The sequence below is a fragment of the Notolabrus celidotus genome, chromosome 6 (genome assembly GCF_009762535.1).
Source record: "Notolabrus celidotus isolate fNotCel1 chromosome 6, fNotCel1.pri, whole genome shotgun sequence".
NCBI classification, from domain to species: domain Eukaryota; kingdom Metazoa; phylum Chordata; class Actinopteri; order Labriformes; family Labridae; genus Notolabrus; species Notolabrus celidotus.
In genome coordinates, this window is record NC_048277.1 from 35,081,708 (window position 1) to 35,108,153 (window position 26,446).

The window sequence follows — 26,446 nt, forward strand, 5'->3', positions numbered from 1 at the left end:
CAAGACACACCTCTACATACTGATAAATAAAACAACAAGAAACACTAAATCTATGACCAATCCTTCAGAAAGGTCCTACTACAGGCGCCTCTCTGTCAGGATCACATTCAGAGGGTTGAAGTAACGTGATCTCTGAGCAGCCGTGTATATTCAGCCAACATGTAAACATTAGATCAACGTGTTGGAGAGCCGAGACACATCCACTTCCTGAGGGGGCGTGGTCAGAGGGAAAACAGAGTGTTCTGAGGAGGACTGAAGAAGAGGACTTTTCAGGCAGACCAAAATCTGATTTCAAAGTGTTTTTTTGAGCATAAACTTTAAAGACATGTTTTGGGGACCTCTTAGACCAATATATGTTGATGAAAAAAGCGTGATATGTCACCTTTAAAATAATCATAATAATAATCTTTATTGATACAGCAGAGGGTTAGAAAGTGCTTTACAAGTGCTAGACGAACAAAATGAAGTAAAACAACGTTGGCATTACACTGGCATAACTGGTTCAGCCCTCTCCTGGCTCTCATCCTACCTCACAGACAGACAGCAATTCATCTCCATCAACAACTGCTCATATTTAAAAAATAATAATTTGGACCATTTGTGAATGAAATGTAATTAAAAACAACAGCTTGACCCCTAAATATACTTGATAACTGTACTTTATATTCATTGTTGACATCATATTCACAGACCTTAGTTTCTGTCTGTAAAAGTTTTTCAAAGGAAACTTTATTGACAGTTTTCAAAGCTCTGGATTAACAGAAACTCAGACTGAGGTTTGAGGGTGTAACTTGTATTCTACACACATTTCTCCTGCACAGAAGTGACAGAACAACAACATGACTGTTATCTGACGTAGATAGACCAGAGCATGCTGTCAACATGTGAAGACGGTCATAAACTCCATCTTAAAGGGCATTCCCCTCTTTTACAGGAGGTTGTGTTATCACTGTGTTATCAGTGTAATCTGTGAAGTTACACATAAGAGCCGGTTTACAATCTGCTTAGAAAACCTTCCAGTTGTTGGTTTAACGTTTATGGAGTTGTCTTTGGAGTCTGTTGACCTCTCATGAACCAGCTCACCAGCTCACAGCCTCAGGTCCTGAGGTGGGGCTGTTCTGGTCGTTTCAAAGTCAAGGTTTAAATCTAAAGGGGGCCGTGTCTCTGGAAAGACCAAGGAGATAAGAGTCCAGAATCAGAGACCTCTTTTAAATCACCTGCTTTAGAGCCGTGTGACATCTTCTCTTTATCTTTTAATCCAGCTTTTCATTTCAACATCTTAAATCATCTTATTTTGTATTTCTTTTTCTTCTTAAAGCTTGAATTTCTTCTGATTTCCATTTTTTATAGTTTTCCTTTTTCTTGTATTTCCTCATTCTGCTTTTTTCTCATTTCTCTCTTCCTCCGCTCTTCTTTGTTTTTACATATGTTGTTCTTTAGCTTCATCTTTGACCTTGATGGGATGTTTTAGTTGTAGTTTTAGGTCATGGTAGAGTTTAGTTCTGTCGCCTGTCCTGGTTTTGTTTTGTTTTTCCCTTTTTTAAAAAACTTTTCCTGAGGTTTGATTTGTTTTCTCTTCTGTTTGTCTTCTTCTTGCTTCTTGCTTCTTGCTTCTTCTTCTTCCTTCTTCTTCTTCTTCTTCTTCTTCCTTCTTCGTCTTCTTCTTCTTCTTCTTCTTCTTCTTCTTCGTCTTCTTCTTCTTCTTCTTCTTCTTCTTCTTCTTCTTCTTCGTCTTCATCTTCGTCTTCTTCTTCTTCTTCTTCTTCTTCACTATTTTTTCCTTTGCTTTGACTTTTAAAAGTTCTTAATCATCACCATCATTTTCTGCCTTTCCTTACATCCCTCTTGTTCTTTTTCTTCTTTTTCTTTCATCCTTCTTTTCCTCTTACTTTAGTTGTACCACATGTCTTTCTTGTTGTTATTTCCCTTCTTCAGTTCCATCTTCTATTCATCCAGTTTTTCCTCTTGTACTCCTCCTTTTTGTAATTTTCATCTTCCTTTTTCTTCCTTCTCCTTCTTCTCCTTGTATCTTCTTCTTGATCTTCTTGTTGTTGTCTTTCTTCTCTCTATTCTTTTCTTTCCTCCTTTATTTATTTTTCTTCATCTGTTTGTAGTTAATTTTTGTAAAACTATCATCATCATATGATTTATGCAGACATAAACACATCTCTCCCTCTGAAACAAACAACCAGGGGAATGTCGGTAGAGATTGTAGACTCTTATAAGTACCTGCGTGTTCGCCTGAACAAAGAACTGGACTGAACAGACCACTGAAAGAAAGGCCAGAGCGGACTCACTCTGCTGAGGGGACTGGGGCACTTAGGTGTGCAGGGAGCAATGCTTAGGCATCAGCCGTCCTTTATCTAGAGGTCTGCTGGAGCTGCAGCGTCACAGCTGCAGATGAGAAGAGAGTAAACAAACTGGTGAAGAAGGCCAGCTCTGTTCTGGGCTGCCCTCTCGACCCTGTGGAGATGGTGGGAGACAGGAGGATGAGGGCAAAGCCATCACCTCTCATGGTCAAGATTTCTCTGTGTGATGCTCCTGTCTCTTTGCTGTAAAATGGCCATGTTGTGGGACAAATAATGGCTAACTTATTGTATTTTAATTTGTATTATTTATTTTATTTTATTTTAATTATTATTATTACTTATTATCATTTATGTTGTAGTGTTATTGTTTTAACTTTAATTATTATTATTATTATTATTATTAGTAGTAGTAGTAGTAGTATTAGTATTATTATTTTTTTTTATTTTATTATTTTTTTTATTTTATTATTATTGTTATTATTACTTATTATCATCTATGTTGTATCTAGTGTTATTGTTTTAACTATTATTATTATTATTATTATTATTATAAGTATTATTATTATTAGTAGTAGTAGTAGTATTTTATTTTTATTATTATAATTTTTATAATTTTTATAATTTGTATTTTTATTATTTTTATTATTATGATTATTATTATTATTATTATTATTATTATTATTATTTTTTTTTTTTTTATATATATTTTTTATTTTTATTATTATTATGAAAGTATGTACAAAATATAAGTCTGTAAATGTTTGTGTTTTTGTCCTTCACTTTCAGACCTTCACAGAGGGCATCACCAACCAGCTGATCGGCTGCTTCGTGGGCTCTCTGCAGGAGCCGGGTTGTGTTCTGGTGCGCCTGTACGGCAGGATGACGGAGCTCTATGTGAACCGGGATCGGGAGGTGGAAATGTTCCAGGTGCTGCACGCCCACGGATGCGGTCCACAGATCTACTGCAGCTTCCAGAACGGCATCTGTTACGAGTTTGTGAGAGGAAAGGTCCTGGACGACGAGCTGCTCCGACAGCCCTCCATCTACAGGTCTCTGCCAGAACAGCTCTCAGCGCTCTGCTTTACTTCACCCTTTCTTTTTCTGATGGAGATTTGATCAGAGGAGGTGTGCTGGGCATGAGTGGGCTGTTTATGGAGGAAAATCCTGCTTCATAAAACTCTATATTCTCAGTTTGACTTTGAAAATGATTGTTTGTGTTGTTTCTACTGAATGAAACACAAAGATGCAAAAGAAACTCTGCAAATTTAGACAGGCAACAAAAGTGCTGCAGGCCTCTAGAGATGCTCAGTGGAACAGGTTCTAACACTGGATCATTGATGTAGACTGTGAGGAGGACAAGGCAGGGGACTTTTATAGTGACACACATGGCTGCAGGAGGGTTTTTATAAAGGCCGGGCCTCATTGACTACTGTGCGTTAACACTACTATCTCATCTGTAGAGACACCCAAACAGCTTTAGTTGAGGTATGCTTTCAGTTGGACACCTATGCTAAAGCTTCCTCCTCTAAGAGTAGCTTAAGTTGGCTGCAAATCTCAGGGAGCCGTGCAGCTAGCGATGCTATTAGCTGCCCAGCGTCAGGTTCTGAATACAGATTGTGTGTGTTGGCTACATGGCAGCTAGTTTGAGTCTTACATTACTCTCTGTCATCCTATCATGCCATTACATCAACCAGGACATAAATCTTGTGCGGTTTAAATAAAGTTTTAGTTGGAAAACAGCTAACGTCAGCAATAAGTTGTTCAACAGAGTGCCCCCTAGAGGCCTGGAGCCCTTCCATTGTCACCTTTTACATTACATGATTGTTCTGTCTTCTTGCATTTCTGGATTTGCATCATTTATGCATTTGCAGTTTACTTACTGGTTATGCAGTTGTTTTGTCTTTTTGCATCGTTTGAAGCATCTTTCTGCTATTTGCTATTTGTTTTGGACTTTTGTTTGTGTGCATGATATTTGCATCATGTCTGGATTTGCTGCAGGATTTGCAGCAACATTCGATGTTTGAAGATTGTTTTGGTTGCAGATTGGTTGTGTTTGTAGAAGTGATTTAATTGCATAACAATACCTGCAAAAAACATATTTAATTTGGACCAATGAGAATGGATCAAAATGAGTAAAAAGCCTCTAAAAGTTGAGATTTTATAATATTAGAATTAAAAGAAAACAGTATGATCTATCAAAGTTTAAATGACCTTTAAATTCAACAAAGCAGCATATCATGGGGATTTTTATTTCATCATTTTTTAAATATTTAGCTGTGTCCATTAATTTAATTTAGAAACACATTTTTAAACAGGCATAGAAAAAAACTGTCAGTGTCACAATCCAAGATAACATAATATGTAATTATATGTAAATAATTTATTCACAAAGACATTTTTTTAAAAAGCTTAATTTAAAATGAACATGCACATAATGTTTGATTTTTTTATGTCTTGCTGTATAAAATATTTATTATTATTATTTACTGATTAATTTCTGCAGAGAAAAGCAAAAAAAATTAAAAATCAAAAGCAGCACACAGATGAGATGTTGAGATGTTTTTTGTTTTTGCATCATCATGAAGGAGAACATTTTTCCCAAGCCCTTATAAGCTAAGAATGTTAAAATAAAGCATACATTGGTATTTTTTAAATATTTTCTATTTCAGTTTTTCTGGGTTTCAGTGTTACATAAAGAAAATGTTGCATTCAGGGGTCATCTTGCATAAATTCAGCAGCTGATGTGAAACCTTGAACATTTGTGTTCCCAGATAACAGTGTGTGTGTTTCCTGGAGGTCATGTGTGTGTGTGTGTGCATGAACTGACGTTTGTGTGTGTATTTATGCCGAGCATTTCAATTGTGCTGACGCAGGTGTTTTCTTTAATTATTTCAGCTGAGTCATGTTTCATGTTGAGCAATGTTGTGTAGCCGTGCCCCCGGTTTCATTCATCATCCTCATGATAACAGGCCGGCATCATAACTCTCAGTGCAGGACAGTGGGACACAACACAGCCAGCTGAGGCCGAGCAGCCAGGGCCACGACACACATCAATCACCTGGTACCCTGTGTGGGGAAACCAAGAGGACTTTATGTCACCGCTAAAGAACCAGCTCTCAAATAGTCGAAAGGTCACCGGTGCAACAAGCCCCATTTTTTTAAAAGGAGGAGAACAAGATAAGAGCGCTAAATGGAGAGGGAGTTTTATTTCTCCTCTGATAATGGTTGTTTGTGCAATAACAGCGTCAGCCAGGCTCATCTGAGAAATGTTTTCTCTCTCTGCAGATTGATCGCAGCAGAGATGGGGAGAATCCACTCCATCCAGCCAAAGTGTGGTCGGCCTGTTGAACCTCTGCTCTGGACCAAAATGTCTCACTTTCTCACACTGGTGCAGAGCAGTCTGAACGGCAGCCCGGCTGAGCAGCCCGGATCCACAAGGTACAGAGACTGTGAAATCCTCTCAGTAGACTTAAAGATGTCTTAACTTATTACAGGACTGTTTTAAATACTTATCTCTTATTGGTTGTAAGAGAAGTGACTTATTATTTCACCATTACTATGAAGAACAGACTGTTCTGCATGCATCTCTGATCACGGAGGAGAAGAGGGGAAACAACAGAGGGACGTCAGGAGAGGGTAGAGACACAAAAACTGTCAGCTACATCAAAGAAAATAAAAAAGTGTGTCGAACTAAAACTTGCTCCTCCAAAAATTCAACTCTTACTAAGTATATTAGTTTATCTTTTTAAAATATATCTTAACGCTTAATATAAGCTGTGTTGACATGAAAAGTCCAGATATGAAGTTTATTTATGTTATTACTAACTATTATATGACTTTTTATTTTATTTTATTTTATTTCATTTAACCTTTATTTAACCAGGTGAGTTAATTGAGAACCAATTCTCATTTGCAATAACGACCTGGGCGAGGAGGCAACACAGGTGGCATGACAATAAATAAAAGACAAAACAAGAAACAGAGATACCTAGAGACAGAACAATACAATACAAAAATATGACAGCAGTGAACAACTTAAAAGCAATTTAAAAGCAAGTGCAGTGATGTTGAGTTATGGGGTGTATTAGATAGATAGATAGATAGATAGATAGATAGATAGATAGATAGATAGATAGATAGATAGATAGATAGATAGATAGATAGATAGATAGATAGATCTTTATTTGTCCTTAATAAGGATATTTGTTGCCACCGTCTGTACAGGAATACATGTATGAACACAATAACCATAATCATCCACCCAGCCTCACAGCAATGGTGCCCCGCATCCCACAAATATACACACCAGACACATATGCACACACTGGGCACATAAAAACACACCGAACACATATGAACACACTGGACACATATATGCACACCGGACACATATAAACACACCGGACACATTACAGTGGCATTCTGTTTAGCAGTGCTATGGCCGATGGGACGAAGCTTCTGCCAAATCGGGCTCGCCTACAGTAAGGGGATCTGTACCTGCGACCGGAGGGGAGTAGTGTGAAGACCGAGTAGAGGGGGTGTTGGGGGTCCAGTGTTATAGTGCGTGCTCTGCGTGTGATGGCTCTGTTGTTGAGGTCAGACAGGTTGGGTGTGGGGAGGCGGATGATTTTGGTGGCAGTGTTTGTGGTGCGTATGAGTTTGTTTTTGTTGGAGACAGTTAGCATGTTGTAGTAGCAGGGGGAACAGTAGAGGAGAATGGGTAGTTTTTTGAAAGTGGCGAGTGGAATGAGAGAGGTCAGCTTTAGGGATTGTTGAAGGTGATTCCAGTCATTTGCAGTGGAAAACTGGAAGGAGGTGCGACCAAAGGAGGTCCGGGCTTTGGGTGGGATGAGTTTGATAAGGCTAATTGAGCGCAGGCTCCGGTTTGTGCTGTGAAGTTTGATTAGTGACTGTAGATATAACGGGGTTTTACCAGTGAGGGATTTGTAAATGAATAGAAACCAGTGTGTTTGTCTGCGAGAGTGGAGTGAAGGCCAGTTCAGCTGAGAGTACAGGTGACAGTGGTGAGTGGTGAATGGGGCTCCAGTGACAAAACGGAAAAACTTTGTGGAGAACAATTATCATTATTATTATAAGTATTATTCTACTCGTTGGGGGTCCATCGGGGCTGGGTGGGTGGCTGGTGTCCCTGTCACCCTCCGTCCCCCTGCTGCCCCCTCCCCTGTGGGGGTCTGGTCCGCGGCTGCCCTCGGGGCCGGGTTTCCCGGGGGTTCCCTCGCGGCCCTCTTGGGGGGGTGGGGTGGCGCGCTGCTGGGGGGGTGTTACTACGGCAGCCATTGGGGTGTCCCTCCATGCCCCCGCGGTCTGGTCCATCAGTCGCAGGGCGTGGGTGGGGGGCGTGGCTGGGGGGAGTGGTCGGGCCGTCTGGGGGGGGCGGGGGGGATTGGCCCTGCCGCCTCCGCCCTCCCCCCGCTCCGGCGCGCCGGTTGGCGGGCTCTGGTCCTGGTCCTGCCCGTCTGCCTGGCTGTCTGCTCCTGGTGCTGGGCCCCCTCGGCCCTGGTGGCTCCTTTGGCTCCGTCTTGGGGGGCTGTGGGGGCGGTGTTGTGGGGGTGTCCCTTGGGGGGGCTGCGGGACCTCTCCCCCCTCGCCCCCCTTTCCTCCTACTAGGTGACCTGGGGGTCGCCCTGGGTGCTCCGGCGGTGCCTGTTTGCTTCCGGTCTGGGTCCTTGGCTTGTCCCCTGGCCTGGGTCTCCCGCGGCGGGTTGGGTCCTTCGGTCTGACTGCTCTCGCGGCCCGGGTGCCGGGCCGAACCGCTCGGCTGATCTGACCCAAGTGGTTTCATCTGCACCAGTGGTGGTCTTGTTACACAAATAGAACACAGCACGGCGGCAACCCTCTGCGACCCAAGCTTCAGTAATGATTGTGGACACTAAGGGTTGCTTAATCATTAGTATCACCACACAGAGTTTTTGGAGTCATGGTGAGATGGTCCCTCTCCATCTAAGTGTGTTAGGTCTCTCTCTCCTTCTCTTTCCCTGTCCCTTTGTATATCCTTATGTAATCTTTCTTTCACTTTCTCTTGATTTTTTTTATTTTTTTTGGTCCAGCTAGGTGTACACGCCCTCTTCTACAGAACATGATATTAGCTGTCAATAAAAGATAGGCCAGAGTTCTAAGAGGGATGGTGATGGTTGCATGCACACAGTCACAAGCAGAAGAAAAATGTTTTCTTTCTTTTCTTTTGCTGCAAGAATAAATTGCATTAATATTTGACAGTTTGTGACAAACATGACACAAACCAGTTATATATGCAGACAAGAGGAAAGAAAAAGAAAAAGAAAAAAGAAAAAAAGAAAACAAGAAAGAAAAAAAAAAAAAAAAAAAGATGTGAAATGTTTTGACAAATACTCATAAGATTTGAGTTTTAGCTGTGCACCTTTGGTCTTTTGTTCTGTTCTATCACAACAAGAGGAGAATATTCATCAACCTGAGGGGCAAGGAGCCAAACTCAAAGACACTTTACTGGAGCTTACATATCAGTTTAGTTTTACTTTGAATCTATTACTGATTAGTCATGTAAAACCAAAAACACAACATAATAAATAAAGAGACTCGGATAAAACATGCAGCTGGAAATGAAAGAAGTCAGCTGCAGTGAGCTCAGCTGATAGGATCTGCCCGTGACAGTGAAATCAAACGTTCACAACTATATATAAGAGTCTTGCTTTTGTCTGCTTCTGCATGAAATGAAGAAAGCATTGTTGAAAAGTGTGTCTATGTCCCTAGTATTCAAAGTCAGAAGTTTAGTTTAATGCCAAGGAGGTTTTCATATATGAAGGATGTGCCTCTGTGTTATTGGTGCATAGAATATAAAGTAAAAATGAGCTCACAGCAGTTTTCTTACTGTCAGGGAAACTTAAATAGAAAAAGAAAAAGAAGTAATACAAATGTAAAATAATATAATGCAATACAAAATATGTACAGCGGGTTTAATGGAACAACCTTGCAGTTGTGCAGGAATGTGGAAGATGATGGTCAAGTGCGAGTATCTAACAGAGAAATCAATACTGTGAGACGTTTGCAGGTGTAGAGAGAGTGAAGGGAGAGTGTCTGAGGATCAGCAGGTTCATCTTTCAGTCAGGTGGAGGAAAGGATCAACTGAGAGGAGTAAACATTCACTCTGTCTCCTCTGATCAGTTTTAAACAGATGTCTGTCGAGCTCGTGTGAGGAGGATAACCGCGAGATATCTGCTGTCGTCCTTTTTGATGGAAACCAGCAACATTCTCCAAATCTTTATCTCTCCGGCAGCAGCTCTCCGCTGATGTCTTATCAGTTTCTCACATGCAAAAAGCACGTTCATCAAACCTTAAACCTCGACGTGTAACAGCCAGAGCTCCGAGGGTGTTGGCACATTCGCCTCTCTCCTCATGTGGACGGAGCCGGTCACGACGGGCTGCGATTGGTCAGAGGGACGAAGCGGGGGGCGTGGCCTGCGTGGCATTGACATTGCATTATCTCTGACAGGGGTCACGGGGTGAAAGGTGAGGGGAGGGAGGGGGTTCAGACACTACAAAGAAACAGAGCTCGTCCTCCAGCTTCCTGCAGAGCTCTCCCTTATCGGTCAAACGTTCAGCCGTGTTTATGTTTGTGTGGAGGGGTCGGAAGTCCACCAAAACTCAAGCTGGAGCTTTTTGAACATGTGGAGTTTCCTTTTTGAGGTTTATCACATGGACAAAGACGTTCAGTACCAGAGAAGGGTGAGTCATCCCTTAAAGAAAAGGACAGTGGAGGAGACATGATAAGGCGTTTTAGCTTCCTGGATGCAGAGACTAAAATCCTGCAGAGGCCAGATTGAGTTTAGGTGTGAGTTCAGACACATTTTCTCTGCAAAGGAGGTGAGCACATTCAAAGCAAACACAGTCTGCAGGTCACAGAAATGTTAAAATCATCAGACACAGAAATTCCTCCTGGACTCACAACACTTCACCAAAGACTTAAAATCATTCAGTCATCAGTCTGAAAAGCTTTCTGTCCTAGTTTAGATTTAGGGAACAACAGATTGCACAATGTCCAGACATCCTTCAAAACAGATAAAGAGATGGAGCGCAAATTTAAAAACGAATGTCTGAGCAGCTTTGTATTTAAGGCTTGTTCAATTTTTAGTGTAAAGCAGAATATTTAGTAAGAATAAATCATATTGCACCATGATTCCATCAAATATAGACTATATAGGGTATTTGAGTAACAGGTAAATCATAGACTGTAGGGCTGTCCGTGTTCCCAAAGTCCATCCATCCATCCATCTTCTTCCGCTTATCCGGATCCGGGTCCGGGTCGCGGGGGCAGCAGTCTCAGCAGGGAAGCCCAGACACTCCTCTCCCCAGCCACTTCCACCAGCTCTTCTGGGAGGATATTGAGGCGCTCCCAAGCCAGCTGAGAGACATAGTCTCACCAGCGTGTCCTGGGCCTTCCCCGTGGCCATCCTAACCAGATGCCCGAACCACCTCATCTGGCTCCTCTCGATCCGGAGGAGCAGCGGCTCTACTTTGAGCCTCTCCCGGATGTCTTAGCTCCTGACCCTATCTCTAAGGCTGAGCCCAGCCACCCTGCGGAGAAAGCTCATTTCGGCCGCTTGTATTCGCGATCTTGTTCTTTCGGTCACTACCCACAGCTCGTGATCATAGGTGAGGGTCGGAACGTAGATTGACCGGTAAATTGAGAGCTTTGCCTTCTGGCTCAGCTCTCTCTTCACCACGACAGACTGGTACAGCGCCCGCATCACTGCAGACGCCGCCCCGATCCGTCTGTCAAACTCCCGCTCCCTTTTCCCCTCACTCGTGAACAAGACCCCGAGATACTTAAACTCCTCCGCCTGGGGCAAAGACTCCCCAAAGTCTGAAATTAATAAATCATTTTGAATCTCATGCTGTTTTGTCCCTTTCGGCTCACTGTAGTTCAGCCACAGCAGAGTTTTCCTGCTTCCTGATGCTGCCATGATGTGCTCATAATGTGCACTTTGTGGGAGAGAGGAGGAGAATGTGATCTCTGGTGAAAAACTTGATTTGTGGGTAATGACGTAGCAACAGCCAGGGGTGCTGCATGGGGGAGAAAAGTTAGGATGATTCAAGGGGCCCATGAATGTCAGATCAGCTATTAGAACAATACACAGTATATTTCTGCATTTTCTACTCGCCTCATTTCCTGTCTCTCATCAATAAAGGAAATAGTGCCCCAAAAAAATAGCTTTTTAAAAAAGTGAATTATCTTTAAAATCCAAATCAGATGAAGTTTTATCATCTCAGGAGAACATTTACAGGACCGAGGGTTTCCTTTTGCATTTTAGGAGACAGACTGTACGTGATTTAGATTTTAATAGTTCTGTTTCCAGAGAGTCTGACAATCTTTAGTACATTAAGTCAACATTAAAGCTGGGGTTGGTAATCAGATTTCGATACACTTTTTGTCATACTGGTTAAAATGATCTTTATGTCCTGATGGTAATCAATACATAATGTGTTCTTAAAAAAGAGTGAAAAAAACTGCTATCTACAGCCGGAGTAAACCTGGGAAAACACCAACCAATCACCGTTTTTTGGCTCCCCAAATTTTAAACCAATCAAATCCCGTCCAGCCGTTCTGCCCTCCTCCTGCGCGTACATTTCCCCGGCGTGCACTCCTCCGAGTCCCCGTCTCCTGCCTCTGCTTCCCCTGACTCTATTTACTGCCCCTCTCGCTCGTCCTCGGGCCTGTCCCCTCTGACCTGATGAGGTGCTTTGCTCAGGACTGTAGTCCGGATCAGAGTCTAAAAAGCTCTCATCAACAAGCAGAATAATTAATGACGTTCAGTAAGTCCTACAGAAAATATAGATTTATTGTAGCGTCCGTCCGGACGCTGTAGTGATGACGAGACGATTCGTGAACACGTTGATCTTTAATAACCGGTCACTGTCGGCCGTGATCACGACAACCAACAAAACAACAATCAATGTTTGAATGAATGAAGAACTTCTCCTCTCGTCTCTCCTCTCTCCAGCTCACACACTCTACACCTCTCCTGATGCCTTCACTGACTGTCAACACTGTAGGAATTAAGAACATCTACACTGAACAGGTTTAACAAACAGGAGAGCTGTTACAGTATTATATGTGTGTTATAACTTTTCTCCTGATATCGTGTCACCGGTACAACTGGATAATGCTAGCATGATAGTTGTGAGTACTAACAGCAGCCATGTTTGTTTGTGTTTTTAACTTTCACTATGAGAATGTTTTGGTGAGGACCGGTTTTGAATCAGTCACCATCATATGGTCGCAAGTCAGCGGCGCTCGTACATGTGAGCGGGGGGGGCGTCGTTTTGGAGGAGCTCCCAGGGAGGAGGGGATGGGTTAGACGGAGTCATGAGGAAAAGCTACATTCAAATTCATGCTGGTTTTCCGAGACTACCAACCCTAGCTTTAAGTAGTGATAATAATAATAATAAAGTTTATTCATACAGCACTTATCAAAACAGATGTTACAAAGTGCTTTACAACATTAGAAAAACCCAACAATGATAAATAAAGCAAGACAGGGAGACATGTTGAACTAGCAAGAGAATTAAAGAGGAACAGCTGATTAACAGAGTAAAAGAGAAACTACTAAAAACAATTAAAAATCAGTAAAACATTTAAAAACAAGGAGGGAATAAAACTAAATTTAAAATAAATGTATCATGTAGCCTTTTGATAACAATATGTTTAAAAGAAGATCCTGATGAAGCTCACCTGAGATACTCGGGCAAGACTGAATGGCAAACACTCGCTCACCTTTTAGTTTTAAAGTTTGAGATGGGAACTTTCAGGAAGGGGGGAGGGGGGGGTGGCATTCTGGGGCCATGAAGTGCTTTAAAAGTGATAACAGTAAAAAATAAAATAAATAAATAAATTAAAAATACATAAGAAGTTGCTGAAACGAACCGAGGAAACGCTCTCATGATGTCTAAATGAGGAAACGCTGGAGGAAACATAAGATGTTAAAACTCAACACAGGAAATTAAACTCACCAAAATAAAATACATTTCTGAGATAATAAAACACTAAAATATTAAACCATTAAAAGAAAATAAGATGCTATACTTAAATTAAATAAAAAGTGACTAAATATTGAACTAGATAATAAATAAATGAATGAAGTAAGGTGAAATAAAACTGTTATTAGAATAAAACTCAGTTAAAAGTGAGACTAAAAAGGTCAGTCTTGAGTTTGCTTTTAAAAATGTTGATGCTCTGTGCAGCTTAGATCTTCAGGTAGGGTGTTCCACAGGCGTTGGCCGTGATAATAAAAAGCTGCCTCACTGTGAGTCTTTGTTCTAGCTTTTGGTACAATTAAAAATCCACTACCTGAAGACCTGAGGACTCTCACTGGCTCATATGATAAAAGCAAATCTGATAAATAAGAAGGAGCAAGACCATTAAGAGATTTAAAAACCAATAAAATAATTTTAAAAATCTCTTCTAAAAGTTATGGGCAGCCGATAATGATCTTTGTGAAACTTCATCATGTTGGAAACTAAATAATGCATGAAAGGAAACTCTGACACTGACATGCACTAGACTCTTTCTTGAGATCTGATCTCAAACTTTTTAATTTCTGACTGCAAATCTTCCTTTTTTCTTCCATTTGAGCTTCACTTTGAACCCGAGCACAGCAGTTTATAATAAGTATGAGTCACAAGTTCTATAAAAGTCCTAATTTGTCCAACGTGTTATCACTCGCATGCAGCAATGTGGAACCAGAGGTGACGAGTTTATGGTTGAATCAGGACGCTGTGTGTTCTGCATCTAAAGAGGCAGACTGCACCTCATTAAGAGGCCCAATAGATGGTGCTATATTGTGAGACTTTTGTGTGAATGAGCGGAGTCCACTGCTGCTCAGACACAGGCATGAAAAACAGGGAAATATAAATAATATGAGTATGTAGAATAATAAAGAGTGCAGGGAAAGTAAGGCGCTGAAGCTTGATTTATGAGAGGCTAATTTAGGGGTTCAAACTCACATCCATGAAGAGCGTCTGTTTGCATATTCACTGGTCTCTGGAGGGCATGTGAGACTCACACACTCCTGCAGAGGCACAGACACACAGAGAGAGGACAGAAAACGAGGTTTCAAACAGGCATCAGAGAAACTTTTGTGCTTGAGAATGTACGAGGGGCTGCTCTGAATGTGATCTTCAGAGGAAATGGTGAAAGAAAGGCAGAGGGAGAGAAAGCAGGAAGAGGCTGCACCTGCAGAGGAGGTCTTCAGCTCTCAAGCCACCCGCTGTGCAAAGAGAGAGAGGGAGAGAGAGGCAGCTGCATGGAGAGAGAGAGAGTGAGAGAGAGAGTGCACAGCCAAAGAAGTCAGAGATGGGAGAGAAAAGAGAGAAAAGCAATGGAAAGCAAGAGTGCAGCATCTTCTTCTCCTCCTAAAAGCCCCCCTGCTGTGACTCCCGTTTGCTCTCCCATAATCGCATAAAAACCGCGAGGAGGAAAAAAAAAAGAATCAGCAGAGCTCGGCTGGTGTTTGAAATCATATGTAAATAAGGCACATTGATAATGAAGCGCCAGAGGAGGAAATTCCACTAATTACCTTACAGAGACTTGACAAGGAGCAGGAGGCGAACGCACTTGAAGCACTGTTTGGCATGAAAAGGCCAGAGAAGAGAGAGAGGAAAAGATCTGATGGCAAGACGACAGGTTTCCATTTCAAGTCAATGCAAGTCTTTCATTTAGCTTTTGACTCCGAGCAATCGTGGCGGGCGCTCTATGATAAAGTCAGTTTTGTTAAGTCGAAAAAAAGAAATGCACGGGGCTGAAAAGGAATCAGTGTGATTCAACGTGTGAGGCTGTGTTTGAGTTCGTGTTGGAGAGGAGATGGGTGAATTGTGCGTGTCAGAGGGGGTCGATTTTGAACAAACAAAGATCTCACAGGCTGATAGGTCTGAGTGGAACACACTCAGCTCTACTCCAGGCCTACATGTTTTTTAAAACGCTATTTGGAATAAAGTCCCTTTTGGCTCGGGTAGCACGGTTAAATAACTTTACTTCTAAAAAAAAAAAGCAGAAAACAGCAGTGAGCTTTAGAGAGGATACATATGTTCCTGCACACTCAACGACAGATATTTCAGATTTGGATTCAATCAATCCTCCTTTCATTAATGCAAAGCAGAGAGGAAGAGTGAACACACTGGAGGAAATGTACAAAATGAGTTGTGTTGATGAGGATGTGTAGGAGGCAGCAGAGCTCTGTGTCACCACTATAAACAAGTCTCCTCTCCTCTGCTTTTATTGTGCGTTCCTAACAGGCCTCTCTAAATTATGTCCACGAGTGTGTGTATAATACCGGAGCGTCTGTTTGTCCCCCCGTGAATACTGTTTGAATTACACTGTTTAAATTAGCCTCTTATGGTGGCCAGACGGCTGAAAAGGAAACATGAAAATTAATTGGGAGACGCTTGCGCAGCATTTATTTCCAGGTGCATTCCGCTCTGACGTCCAAGGACGACGGTGTGTGCCGTCTGTGATGGATGGATGGAGGAATCAGAGGAGGGGGAAAAAAAACAGGCATGTGGCCTTTCTCGGAGCCGCTGCAGTTTACAAACACGGAGGGAAAAGTGAGGAGTTCATGAAAAAGTTTGTCTGCATTCTTCTAGCGAACTCTCTCTCTCACTGGGAAGTTTTAATTTCTCTTTATTTACACAAGGTTACTTCTCTTCCTCGACCTTATCTTTTCTCCTCAAGTGAAGGAATCAAACTTCCTTAAGGAGATTTCTGAAGGCCAATATTTCTGATGAATATTACTCACCTTTTGTTTTGTTTTTTTTACCTCAGTTCATAAATTCAGATTTCCTTTGAAATAATTTGCAGGAAGTCTGTTCTTTAACATTCTTTGTGCGTGGGTGTGAGCCCACTGAACAAATATTTATAGTAACAACTGGACACCGAGTCTGTGTGTCCATGCAGACGGATCAGATTGTTTCTATATGAGCAGTTCTGAGAGGCAGGTGAGTCACCTCCTGTCAGAGGAAACGCTGCTTTACAATGAGACTAAAAAATGTCTCTGTGGTTTGTTCAATGAGTGAGCATGTATTTTCTTCTTCATCTCCCTTCAACTAGCTTTGCTTAGAACCATTAGTCCATTTAAAATCAGATGAATGGGATATTGTTACCTGATGCATGAAGGAAACAATCAAAAGAAAGACAAAACAATAAACTGGTTCAAGTAAAAATGCCCTCTGTTGAGAGGACAGTGGAGTCTGAAACAGGGAAGGATGACATGCTGCAGATCAGATAGCCACCACTTCATGGATTCTACCATCTGTGCACACATGATTTAAACTCTGAGCTGAACCGACACCCAGCAAACAAACTAAAATACAATTTATAAGATAATTAAATTAGATGGAGCTCAACCTGATATTAAAGGAAAATGTTTAAAAGAAAGCCTAACATCACAATCTGCAGGATGTTTTAGTTTTTGCACTTTAAAAAGATAAAATAAAATAGTCCTTTTATTGTCATTGCATGTTCAAATCAGACAAAGTTTGCTGTCTCTCAAAAAAAGGACTGTTCCCATTCACTCTGCTCAACACAAACTCACACACACACACATTAAAATAGATCAATAAAATATGACAAACAGGTGCAAAATGCAATATGTGAGGCAAAGTTGTGGTAATTAGGTAGCATCACCGCTGACCCCTCACACCCTGGACACAAATTCTTCAAACTCCTCCCCTCCGGCAGGCGCTACAGATCACTGTGCGCCAAAACAACCCGCCATAAGAACAGTTTCTTCCCCCAGGCTGTCACTCTGATGAACACTAAACCATAACAGTGTCATACCTGTCGGATCAATACTCTCTGTAAATATACATGTAGATACACAATGCAACAATTCTCAAGCAGAATTCCATATTTCTATTTTTTGTATTATTTAACTGCTATTTTATAATGTAAAACTACCTCTGCAACTCACCACTGCACTTTATCATATTATTTTAGCCTGTACATATTAGTCAAGCCTATTTGTTGTTTCTTTGTATTTATAGCTGATGTTATTGTTATTATATTTTTATTTTATTTTTTATTGTAGTTCTTATTCTTATGCCTTGTACAAAGAGAGCACAGTTTACTAAAGTCAAATTCCTTGTGTGTTCAAGCATACTTGGCGAATAAAGCTGATTCTGATTCTGATTCTGATTAAGAAATGCTAATTGTAATGCATAGGAAATTTGTTATTGGATTTGGGGCTGTTTTGTTGGCTTTATTTGTTCCATTTTGATAGATGTTTTAAGTCGCTGTCACTTTAAGATAGAGCTGTGTGTTGTGCACAGAAAGTGGGTGGAGTCAGTGGAGTCCCGCGATTTTCTTCCACTTCATGTTGCTTCTTTATTTGTGTCGTGTTGTTTGCATCGTGTCGTTTCATGTCTTGCCTATAGTGTCATGTCTTGTCATTTCATGGCGTGTTGTCGTTTTGTTTCATGTCCTTTTTTTTTTTTTTCTAAGTTGTATTTTTTGGCCTTTTTGCCTTTATTCCATAGGACAGCTGAAGAGAGACAGGAAATATGGGGAGTAGAAAGCGATGGAAGACATGCAGGAAATGGTCGACCGGTCGGGAATCGAACCGGGGACCCCTGCGACGAGGACTGTAGCCTCTGAATGTGGGGCGCTTAGACCGCTAGGCCACCAGCGCCCCGTCAGGTCCTTTTATGTCGTGTCGTTTCGTGTCTTGTGGTATCGTATCGTGTCGTATCATGTAGTTTCATATCGTGCCGTGTTGTGTTGTATCATTTCGTGTCATGTTTTTTTTTGTTTTGGAATCTGGCATCATCTTAATACTTCAGGGAGGCACGTGTTAGCCAGAACCACCAGCTAGCTTCTGGTTTTGTCAGTTACATGCAATTTTGCACATCAGTCTGTCGTGGTCATGCCATTAAGAATTCTGCAGACGTTCTGCAGATTCTACTTCTTTTACATCTTTTACTGAAGTCATATCTTGAGTATTTATATGACTGATGGGCAACTTTCACATAAGCAAAGAATCTGAAAATCTTCCTCTGTCATTGTGCAATGAACACACACTCAGAATCCAGTATTAAACACAGCTGGATTATAAGCTATGTTGTAGTTTCAGATTAAATGCTGCTGCTGCTGCTGCTGCTGCTGCTGTGGAAATATCACACGTCCCCTCTGTGGTTAGTTATAAAATAAAGCCTCAATTATTAAAAGCTTTTAATTGGTCGTAAATGTAACGGAGGCGATATCATGGATTTGGTTGTGGTGGTGGTGTCCCAGATGATCTTTTCATGGGACCCAGAATTCCTTGTGACACCCCTGAAGTTAAGTCCTCAAAGGAAGTTACAAACGACTCATTTTTATATATTTTAGAATAATTAGCTCAACCCTTAAAATAGATGTTTGCCTCATTGAAGATTTTTGTCTCACTTATATCAGAGTTAAGATATGTTACTTTCTGAGACCTCTGTGCAGGTGTTGGTGTTAATTGTGATATCCATCCATCCATTATCTTGACTGCTTATCCCGTTAGGGGTCACGGGGGGCTGGAGCCTATCCCAGCTGGCTATGGGCGGAAGGCAGGGTACACCCTGGACAGGTCGCCAACCTATCACAGGGCTAACACAGAGAGACAGACAACCATTGTTAATTGTGATATGTGCAGTTTATTAGCCTCACCTGAAGTGACTCCTCTGAGCTGCTGTGAATCAAAGACACCCCTCTCTCTTGGAAAAAGACACATGTCTATCTCCTCCTCCTCTTCCTCTTCTTCCTCCTCTTCTTGGCCTCTAATAAAACCTAATCTCTCTGTTTCACCTCCCTCAGTCCTGCGGCGGAGCGAGAGGTCCCCAGCTTTGAGACTCTGTCGGCCGAGATGGAGTCCCTGAAGAGACACCTCTCCCAGATCGACTCGCCCACTGTCCTCTGTCACAACGACCTCCTGACCAAAAACATCATCTACAACCACAAAGAGGGTGAGGAGCAGCCGCCGGGCATGTCGGTGCCACGGCGGAGCATACTAAGTTTAGCGCTGAATGAGCTCGTTTGAGTCATTGTGGCACGAGTCTTTGAAAGTGAAGCAGCTGAATCCTGTTAAAAGACTGTTTAACTCTCTCGCCGTGGCTCTGTGATGATGAGAGATTTTTACTCACACGTTAAATCGATATCTTTTTTTTTTTTTACATCAGATTGAAATAATGCAACTCATAGAGTCTTCATACCTCTCCCCTTTATTTTACACACACAAGGCAACCTTTGCACCGCTGCAAACTCGCTCCTTTATGAAAAATCTTACCTCATTTGCAGGATCCTTTTATTATGTTTTCGTTTCTTTCACGTGTTTCACAAGGATGCCCGGGTTGACTCTCAGTCAAAAGAGACTCCTTGTTCCTTTGACTCCTACAAGGTTCTGTGCTCTCAATAAAAAAAGGAGGTTTCAGTTTTTCTGTAGACCCCCGTACCTAGGAAGTGTTCGTCATGTTGTCCTGGTAACTGCTGCTGCTTTTCCCCTCTCCTCCTCCATCAGGAACAGTGAAATTCATTGACTACGAGTACGCCGATTACAACTACCAGGCCTTCGATATTGGCAATCACTTCAATGAATTTGCTGGTAGGTATGTGTTGTGATGAAAATAAACCTCAATTTGCCTCCAAATACTGATTTTTTTTCACGAAGGCCTAACGTGGAATATTGAGAGAAGCAGGAATAGCTTCCCCGAGCGTGTGATGAGCAGAAACACGGTCCGGTTTCGTGTCACCTCTCTGTCGATGATATCATTTATTTCTCTGCCGTTATGAAACTGTGTCCTCCCTCTGATGCAGCCAGGACAAATTGCTGCTTTTTCAGAGTGATAAATGTTTCTTTCATGTGGCAGCTGAGTCCCAGCAAAGCCTGACGGGGTTAATGTGACCGTTTGTGGAACAATCATCAATTTAAAGCGTGTAGTTGCAGCTTTCACGTCGACACAACTCAGACTGATTGCGACGGAGAATTTAACGGGGATGCAAATTTGAATTAAAATTAACATGTTTTGCATTGTCATGTTTTAAAAGGAGAAAGCAGCTGAAATGCAAGGCAGCTTTATTTGTATAGCACATTTCATACACGAGGGCAACTCACATTAAAACATTAAAAGCACTGGAAACATTCAGACAAGCATAAAAGAACACAATTAAAATAATAATAATGATAATAATACTTTATTTATGTAGCACTTTTCAATACAAGTAACAAAGTGCATTACAATGGGCATTAAAAACAAGAAGAGTGCAAAGCAAAATGAAGTGATTAAAAACAAAATGAAATAAAAGCTTTAAAAACCTTCAAACTTATAAAACCGACCCTTAAAATCTGAGCTAAAATTAAATAAAATCACACAATGAAAGCTTTCCTGTAAAAATGTGTTTTAAGTAATGACATAAAACACAAATATGGAATATATAAAAAAAATAAAATTAAAATTTGCATTTAAATTGAGTTAAAAAAAAGCTAAAATAGGAAGTGGCTCACCTCTGTTAAATCAGACTTTTTTATTTGTCACTGCCTTCCTATCTTAGCTTATTTTAACTCACTTTAAATGTTAATTTAATGCTTTCAATGTTTAAATGTTAAGCACATTTAGTTGCCCTTGTGTAAGGCAAGGTAAGGAGCTTTTTTTTGTATAGCACATTTCATACACGAGGGCAACTCACATTAAAACATTAAAAGCACTGGAAACATTCAGACAAGAATAAAAGAGCACAATTAAAATAATAATAATGATAATAATACTTTATTTATATAGCACTTTTCAATACAAGTAACAAAGTGCTTTACAGTGGGCATTAAAAACAGGAAGAAGTGCAAAGCAAAATCAAGTGATTAAAAATAAAATGAAATAAAAGCTTTAAAAACCTTCAAACTTATAAAACAGACCCTTAAAATCTGAGCTAAAATTAAATAAAATCACACAATAAAAGCTTTCCTGTAAACATGTGTACTTGAGTAATGACATAAAACACAAATATGGAATATATAAAAAAAATAAAATTAAAATTTGCATTTAAATTGAGTTTAAAAAAAAGCTAAAATAGGAAGTGGCTCACTTCTTTTAAATCAGACTTTTTTATTTGCCACTGCCTTCCCATTTTAGCTTATTTTAACTCGCTTTAAATGCAATTTTTAATTTTAATTTCAATATATTTTTAATTGTCCTTCTCTTTTCTATGTTTAATTATATATGTCTTTTTAATTGTGCTCTTTTATGCCTGTCTAAATCTTTCCAATGCTTTTAATGTTTAAATGTTAAGCACATGTAGTTGCCCTTGTGTAAGGCAAGGTAAGGAGCTTTATTTGTATAGCACATTTCATACACGAGGGAAACTCAATGTGCTTTACAGTAAAACATTAAAAGCATTGGAAACATTCAGACAAGCATAAAAGAGCACAATTAAAATAATAATAATAATGATAATAATACTTTATTTATATAGCACTTTTCAATACAAGTAACAAAGTGCATTACAGTGGGCATTAAAAACAGGAAGAAGTGCAAAGCAAAATGAGGCAATGAAAAACAAAATGAAACAAAGCTTAAAAAACCTTCAAACTTATAAAACAGACACTTAAAATCTGAGCTAAAATTAAATAAAATCACACAATAAAAGCTTTCCTGTAAAAAGGTGTTTTGAGTAATGACATAAAACACAAATATGAATAAAATGACAAATATAATAAAACAGATGGGAAAGGAAAATTAGAAATATATCAAAAAATTAATTAAATTTGCATTTAAAGTGAGTTAAAATAAGCAGACTTTTTTATTTGCCACTGCCTTCCTATCTTAGCTTATTTTAACTCGCTTCAAATGTTAATTTAATGCTTTCAATGTTTAAATGTTAAACACATTTAGTTGCCCTTGTGTAAGGCAAGGTAAGGCAGCTTTATTTGTATAGCACATTTCATACAGGGGGCAACTTAATATGCTTTACATTAACACATTAAAAGCATTTAGACAAGCATAAAAGAACACAATTAAAATGACAAATATAATGAAACACAGAAAAGAAAAGGAACATTAGGAATATATTAAAAACAAGAATTAAAATTTGCATTTAAAGCGAGTTAAAATAAGATAAAATCACCTCTTTTAAATCAAAGACTAAGACCTTTTTTATTTGCCACTGCCTTCCTATCTTAGCTCATTTTAACTCACTTTAAATGCAACTTTTAATTTTCATTCTTTAATATATTTCTAATTTTCCTTTTCTTTTCTGTTTTATTATATATTTGTTATTTTAATTGTGCTCTGTTATGCTTGCCTAAATGTTTCAAGTGCTTTTAATGTTTTAATGTAAAGCACATTGAGTTGCTCTCATGTATGAAATGTGCTTTACAAATAAGAAAGTCTTAGTCTTTGATTTAAAAGAGGTGAGAGTTGGCGCAGACCTGCAGCTTTCAGGGAGTGTGTTCCAGATATGTGGTGCATAATGACTAAACGCTGCTTCACCATGTTTCGTTCTGACTCTTGGGACTGAAAGCAGACCAGTACCTGACGACCTCAGAGGTCCAGATGGTTCATACAGTAGCAGCAGATCAGCCTAAACCATTCAGTGCTTTATAAACCATCAGCAGGATTTTAAAGTCTATTCTCTGACAGACAGGAAGCCAGTGTAGAGATCTAAGAACTGGAGTGATGTGGTCTACTTTGTTGGTCCTTGTTAGGACTCGAGCAGCAGCATTCTGTATGAGCTGCAGTCGTCTGATGGACTTTTAAGGGAGTCCTGTTAAGACCCCGTTACAGTAGTCTAGTCTGCTAAAGATAAATGCATGGAGGAGTTTTTCTGCATCCTGCTGAGACATAAGTTCTTTAATCCTTGATATATTCTTAAAGTGATAGTAGGCTGACTTTGTAATTGTCTTAATGTGGCTGCTGAAATTAAGGTCTGAGTCTAAGACGACACCAAGGTGTCTGGCTTTGTTTGAACATTTCATCTTTGCAGATTGAACCTTTCTTCCTTTGGCTCCAAAAACAATCATTTCAGTGTTTTTCTTTGTTTAACTGAAGACAACTCTGACACGTCCAGTCATTGATTTGTTCGATGCATCTACTCAGTGTTTGCATGGGACTATAATCCCCTTGATGCACACAAATAATCAAAACTGGGCAATGCTTCTGTTACATCTGCAGCACAAATCTCACATTTCTCCAAAAGCAGTTTTCAGTTTTCATCTGAAGGTGTTTTAAATTTCATGAAATGTCAATCACTCTTACTCCAGTGATTCTGTGTGCAAGTACATCCACGGTATGTGGAGGTAGAGGACGTATTCAGGGTCAAATCCTGCATTACAAAATGCATTTTTTTAGAAAAGTATGAAAATGTTCTGTGTGAATTTGACTTTGAATTTTTAAATTTAATAAGGAAAAGCAGAACAATGGCATGAAATTGAAATTCTTGAGGACAATACAAGCTCCTTAAATTTGCACAAAATATGCACAACACATCAGAGAGGATATTTGTTATATTAAAACCATATGGGACACTTTTCATATATTTTTTTTATTTTTTAAACCAGCTGCAGAAAAAAAAAGTTGAAAAATTGTGAAAATGAAAATAATTTTTAAAGTTGTCCTTCTCCTTTTCTACCAAAAAATGCAAAATGAAAATTGTTTTCATTGTTCCATCTTTTGAATCGACTCGATTTCACCTTCACCTGATTTTAAATAAAGGTGAAGGTGCTGCGCTCTTTTTTTTTAACATTTTCACTTTGTATTTGAGTTCAAATAGAGATGTCTGTAACAGTCGTGTGCATTATTGAACCGTTTCTGTGTGATTGACACGTGTTGACAGAAGAGTTAAGCTGATGTGAAACAGCTGTGTGCAGATCTTTAAAGCTCTCAGCCAGAATTTAAATAAGGTAATTCACTCACAGTAGATCCACTGACATGTGTATGTGTATGTGTGTGTGTATTTTTCATGTTTGAGGTGTGAACGATGTGAACTACAGCCTGTACCCGAGCCGGGAGCTGCAAACCGACTGGCTGACGGCGTATCTGGAGAGTTACAAGCACAGCTCAGGACATGAGGTCACTGTTACAGAGGCAGAAGTTACACAGCTCTACATTCAAGTCTGCAAATTCTCACTGGTAAGTGTCTGCTGCCTGCGACTCTGCTGAAATGTTGAAATCTGTCATTATGAAGTGCTTCAGTGCTTTGGAAAGACTTCCAAAAGTGACAAATCTCTCAACAGTTATTTCCCTTTTTTAAAGTTCCACTCTTGGAGAGACTCAAATCTCTCAATATTATGAGATTAGTGTGTGCATTTCAACAATATCCATATGTGTGCAGATCCCTGAAATGACAGGGCGGCTACACCCCACCATTACATTTTAACAATTTACATTTCCAGCACCCAAAGAAAGAGAGGCTCCCAAAGCAAACCAGAGCTGACCCACCAAACTTTGATGGACTCCATCTGAGTTGATTAGAAGCTGCCGCAGGGAAAAATGAAAGACAGCGGCCAAAATTATTTTTCTTATGACCACAATTTTCATTCTTTGGTGGCTCGAGTGGTGCTGGGCTATCAGTCTCAAAGTGCTCTCATAGCTCGACACAATACGCAGAATTGTGCGACCAATTTTGGGCTGGTGTGAATGTCTCTTGAAATAGCCCCAGAAATGATGAGGAAGCATATTACTTTTTAAAATAACTCGCGCCCCGGCCAAAAAGCAGCCGGGGAAGAACGAGAGGAGGGTGGAGATATAACGCCTGGAATGGAGGGAGAGAGGCGATAACATCATGTTGATTGAAATCAGATTTTCTCTGACAAACCGAGGACGACTCTCGAGGAGAGAGGGGAGAGGGAGGAATTGATCACTGATGTTTAACAAGCCAAGTTTCCAGCTCCACTCGTTTTGACGGGCGGCGCGTCAAAATGAGGGAGACTGAGGCGGTTAATTAAGAAAATAACAGGGTCTATTTTTCATCGTTTGGGGGACACAGCCACCCTTTTTCTTTTTTTTAAAGGAGCCCTAAACAGGCATGTTTGCCTGCTTGATTTGATGTTTTTGTACAGCACTTTAATTCCTAATCTAATTCCTTCAAAGCTCTTTTCTACTTTTTTTCCCCCTTGTATTGCGTTTAACATCCAGTGGACAAAAACACACAATCATTTTTTTTCTTGTGATAATCAACATTTAAAATGATGGTAAAAATGGTAATAAAGTGTCCTTGGTCCATCTGCTAAAATGTAATAATGTGCTTTTTTTTTCTAGAATTAAATATAAATTATTTGAATTTTTAAAGAGTCGTCGGAAAAAATCAGGCTGTTTCAATTAAATCCACAAAAAAATAAAAAATTCTAATAATAATTGAGAGGAAAAAACAGAAGTTTACATCATTTCTTACATTTTATGGATCAACAAATCATCAAACTCCAACAATTAATTGTTCCTTAAAAAAACATTACGGCTATCAATAGCAATTTTATTTATAAAGCACATTTCATTCCACGTAAGTTCAATGTGCTTTACATGGAGAATTAAAAACATAAAAACATTTTTCCAAATAGAATAAATAAAAACATAAAAACAATAGATGCACCCAACATGCATCAAACACAGCAATCAAACAAACAGCAAGTGTTCCTGCACATGCATCCAGTCACAACAGTCATTAAATCATTCATACGCTTCTGAAAATAAATATGTTTTCAGTCTTTTTTTAAAAGTGGACACATTTGTGATGGACCTGAGGTCAGCAGGCAGTTTGTTCCAAAAAGATGGACCACAGTAACTAAAGGCTTCTTCACCGGACTTTGATTTCCCCCTGGGTACATTTAAAAGTAGGATTTAAATCGTAGGATTTGGAAGGGATTCTGTATTGAATGGGGAGCCAGTGAAGTGTTTTAAGAACTGGGGTGATATGATCATATTTTCTTGCATGTGTCAGGCTCTAGCTGCTGTGTTCTGGATGAGTTGGAGCCGTCCTTTCAAACGTTAACATTTTTTTAAATCAAGATTAATCTCATTTTTAATCAGCATTTTAAAGTCAGTTTTAAGTCCATGTCAATCATGTAAAGCAAATCTTCATAGTATATCGATCTGGGATCATATAAATGCAATGAAATGTACTTTATGATCCAGACTAAGATTTAAATAAA

The 26,446-nt window shown here is 39.9% G+C and overlaps 1 protein-coding gene across 2 annotated transcripts in view; it reads left to right on the top strand.

Moving 5' to 3' along the window:
* The window catches only part of zgc:113516 (uncharacterized protein LOC541449 homolog), a 53,863-nt gene that overhangs the window by 10,725 nt on the left and 16,692 nt on the right, over positions 1–26,446 (top strand). The window contains exons 2-6 of one of the 2 annotated variants that reach the window (XR_004631463.1): positions 3,096–3,358; positions 5,595–5,747; positions 19,132–19,280; positions 19,832–19,919; positions 24,271–24,431. Coding sequence is in view for 1 of the 2 variants with exons in the window: in XM_034684855.1 (XP_034540746.1) it covers positions 3,096–3,358; positions 5,595–5,747; positions 19,132–19,280; positions 19,832–19,915; positions 24,271–24,431 (810 nt within the window). In the remaining variant the exon portion in view is untranslated. The remainder of the gene's footprint in view (positions 1–3,095; positions 3,359–5,594; positions 5,748–19,131; positions 19,281–19,831; positions 19,920–24,270; positions 24,432–26,446) is intronic. The other variant, XM_034684855.1, reaches the window with a different exon arrangement.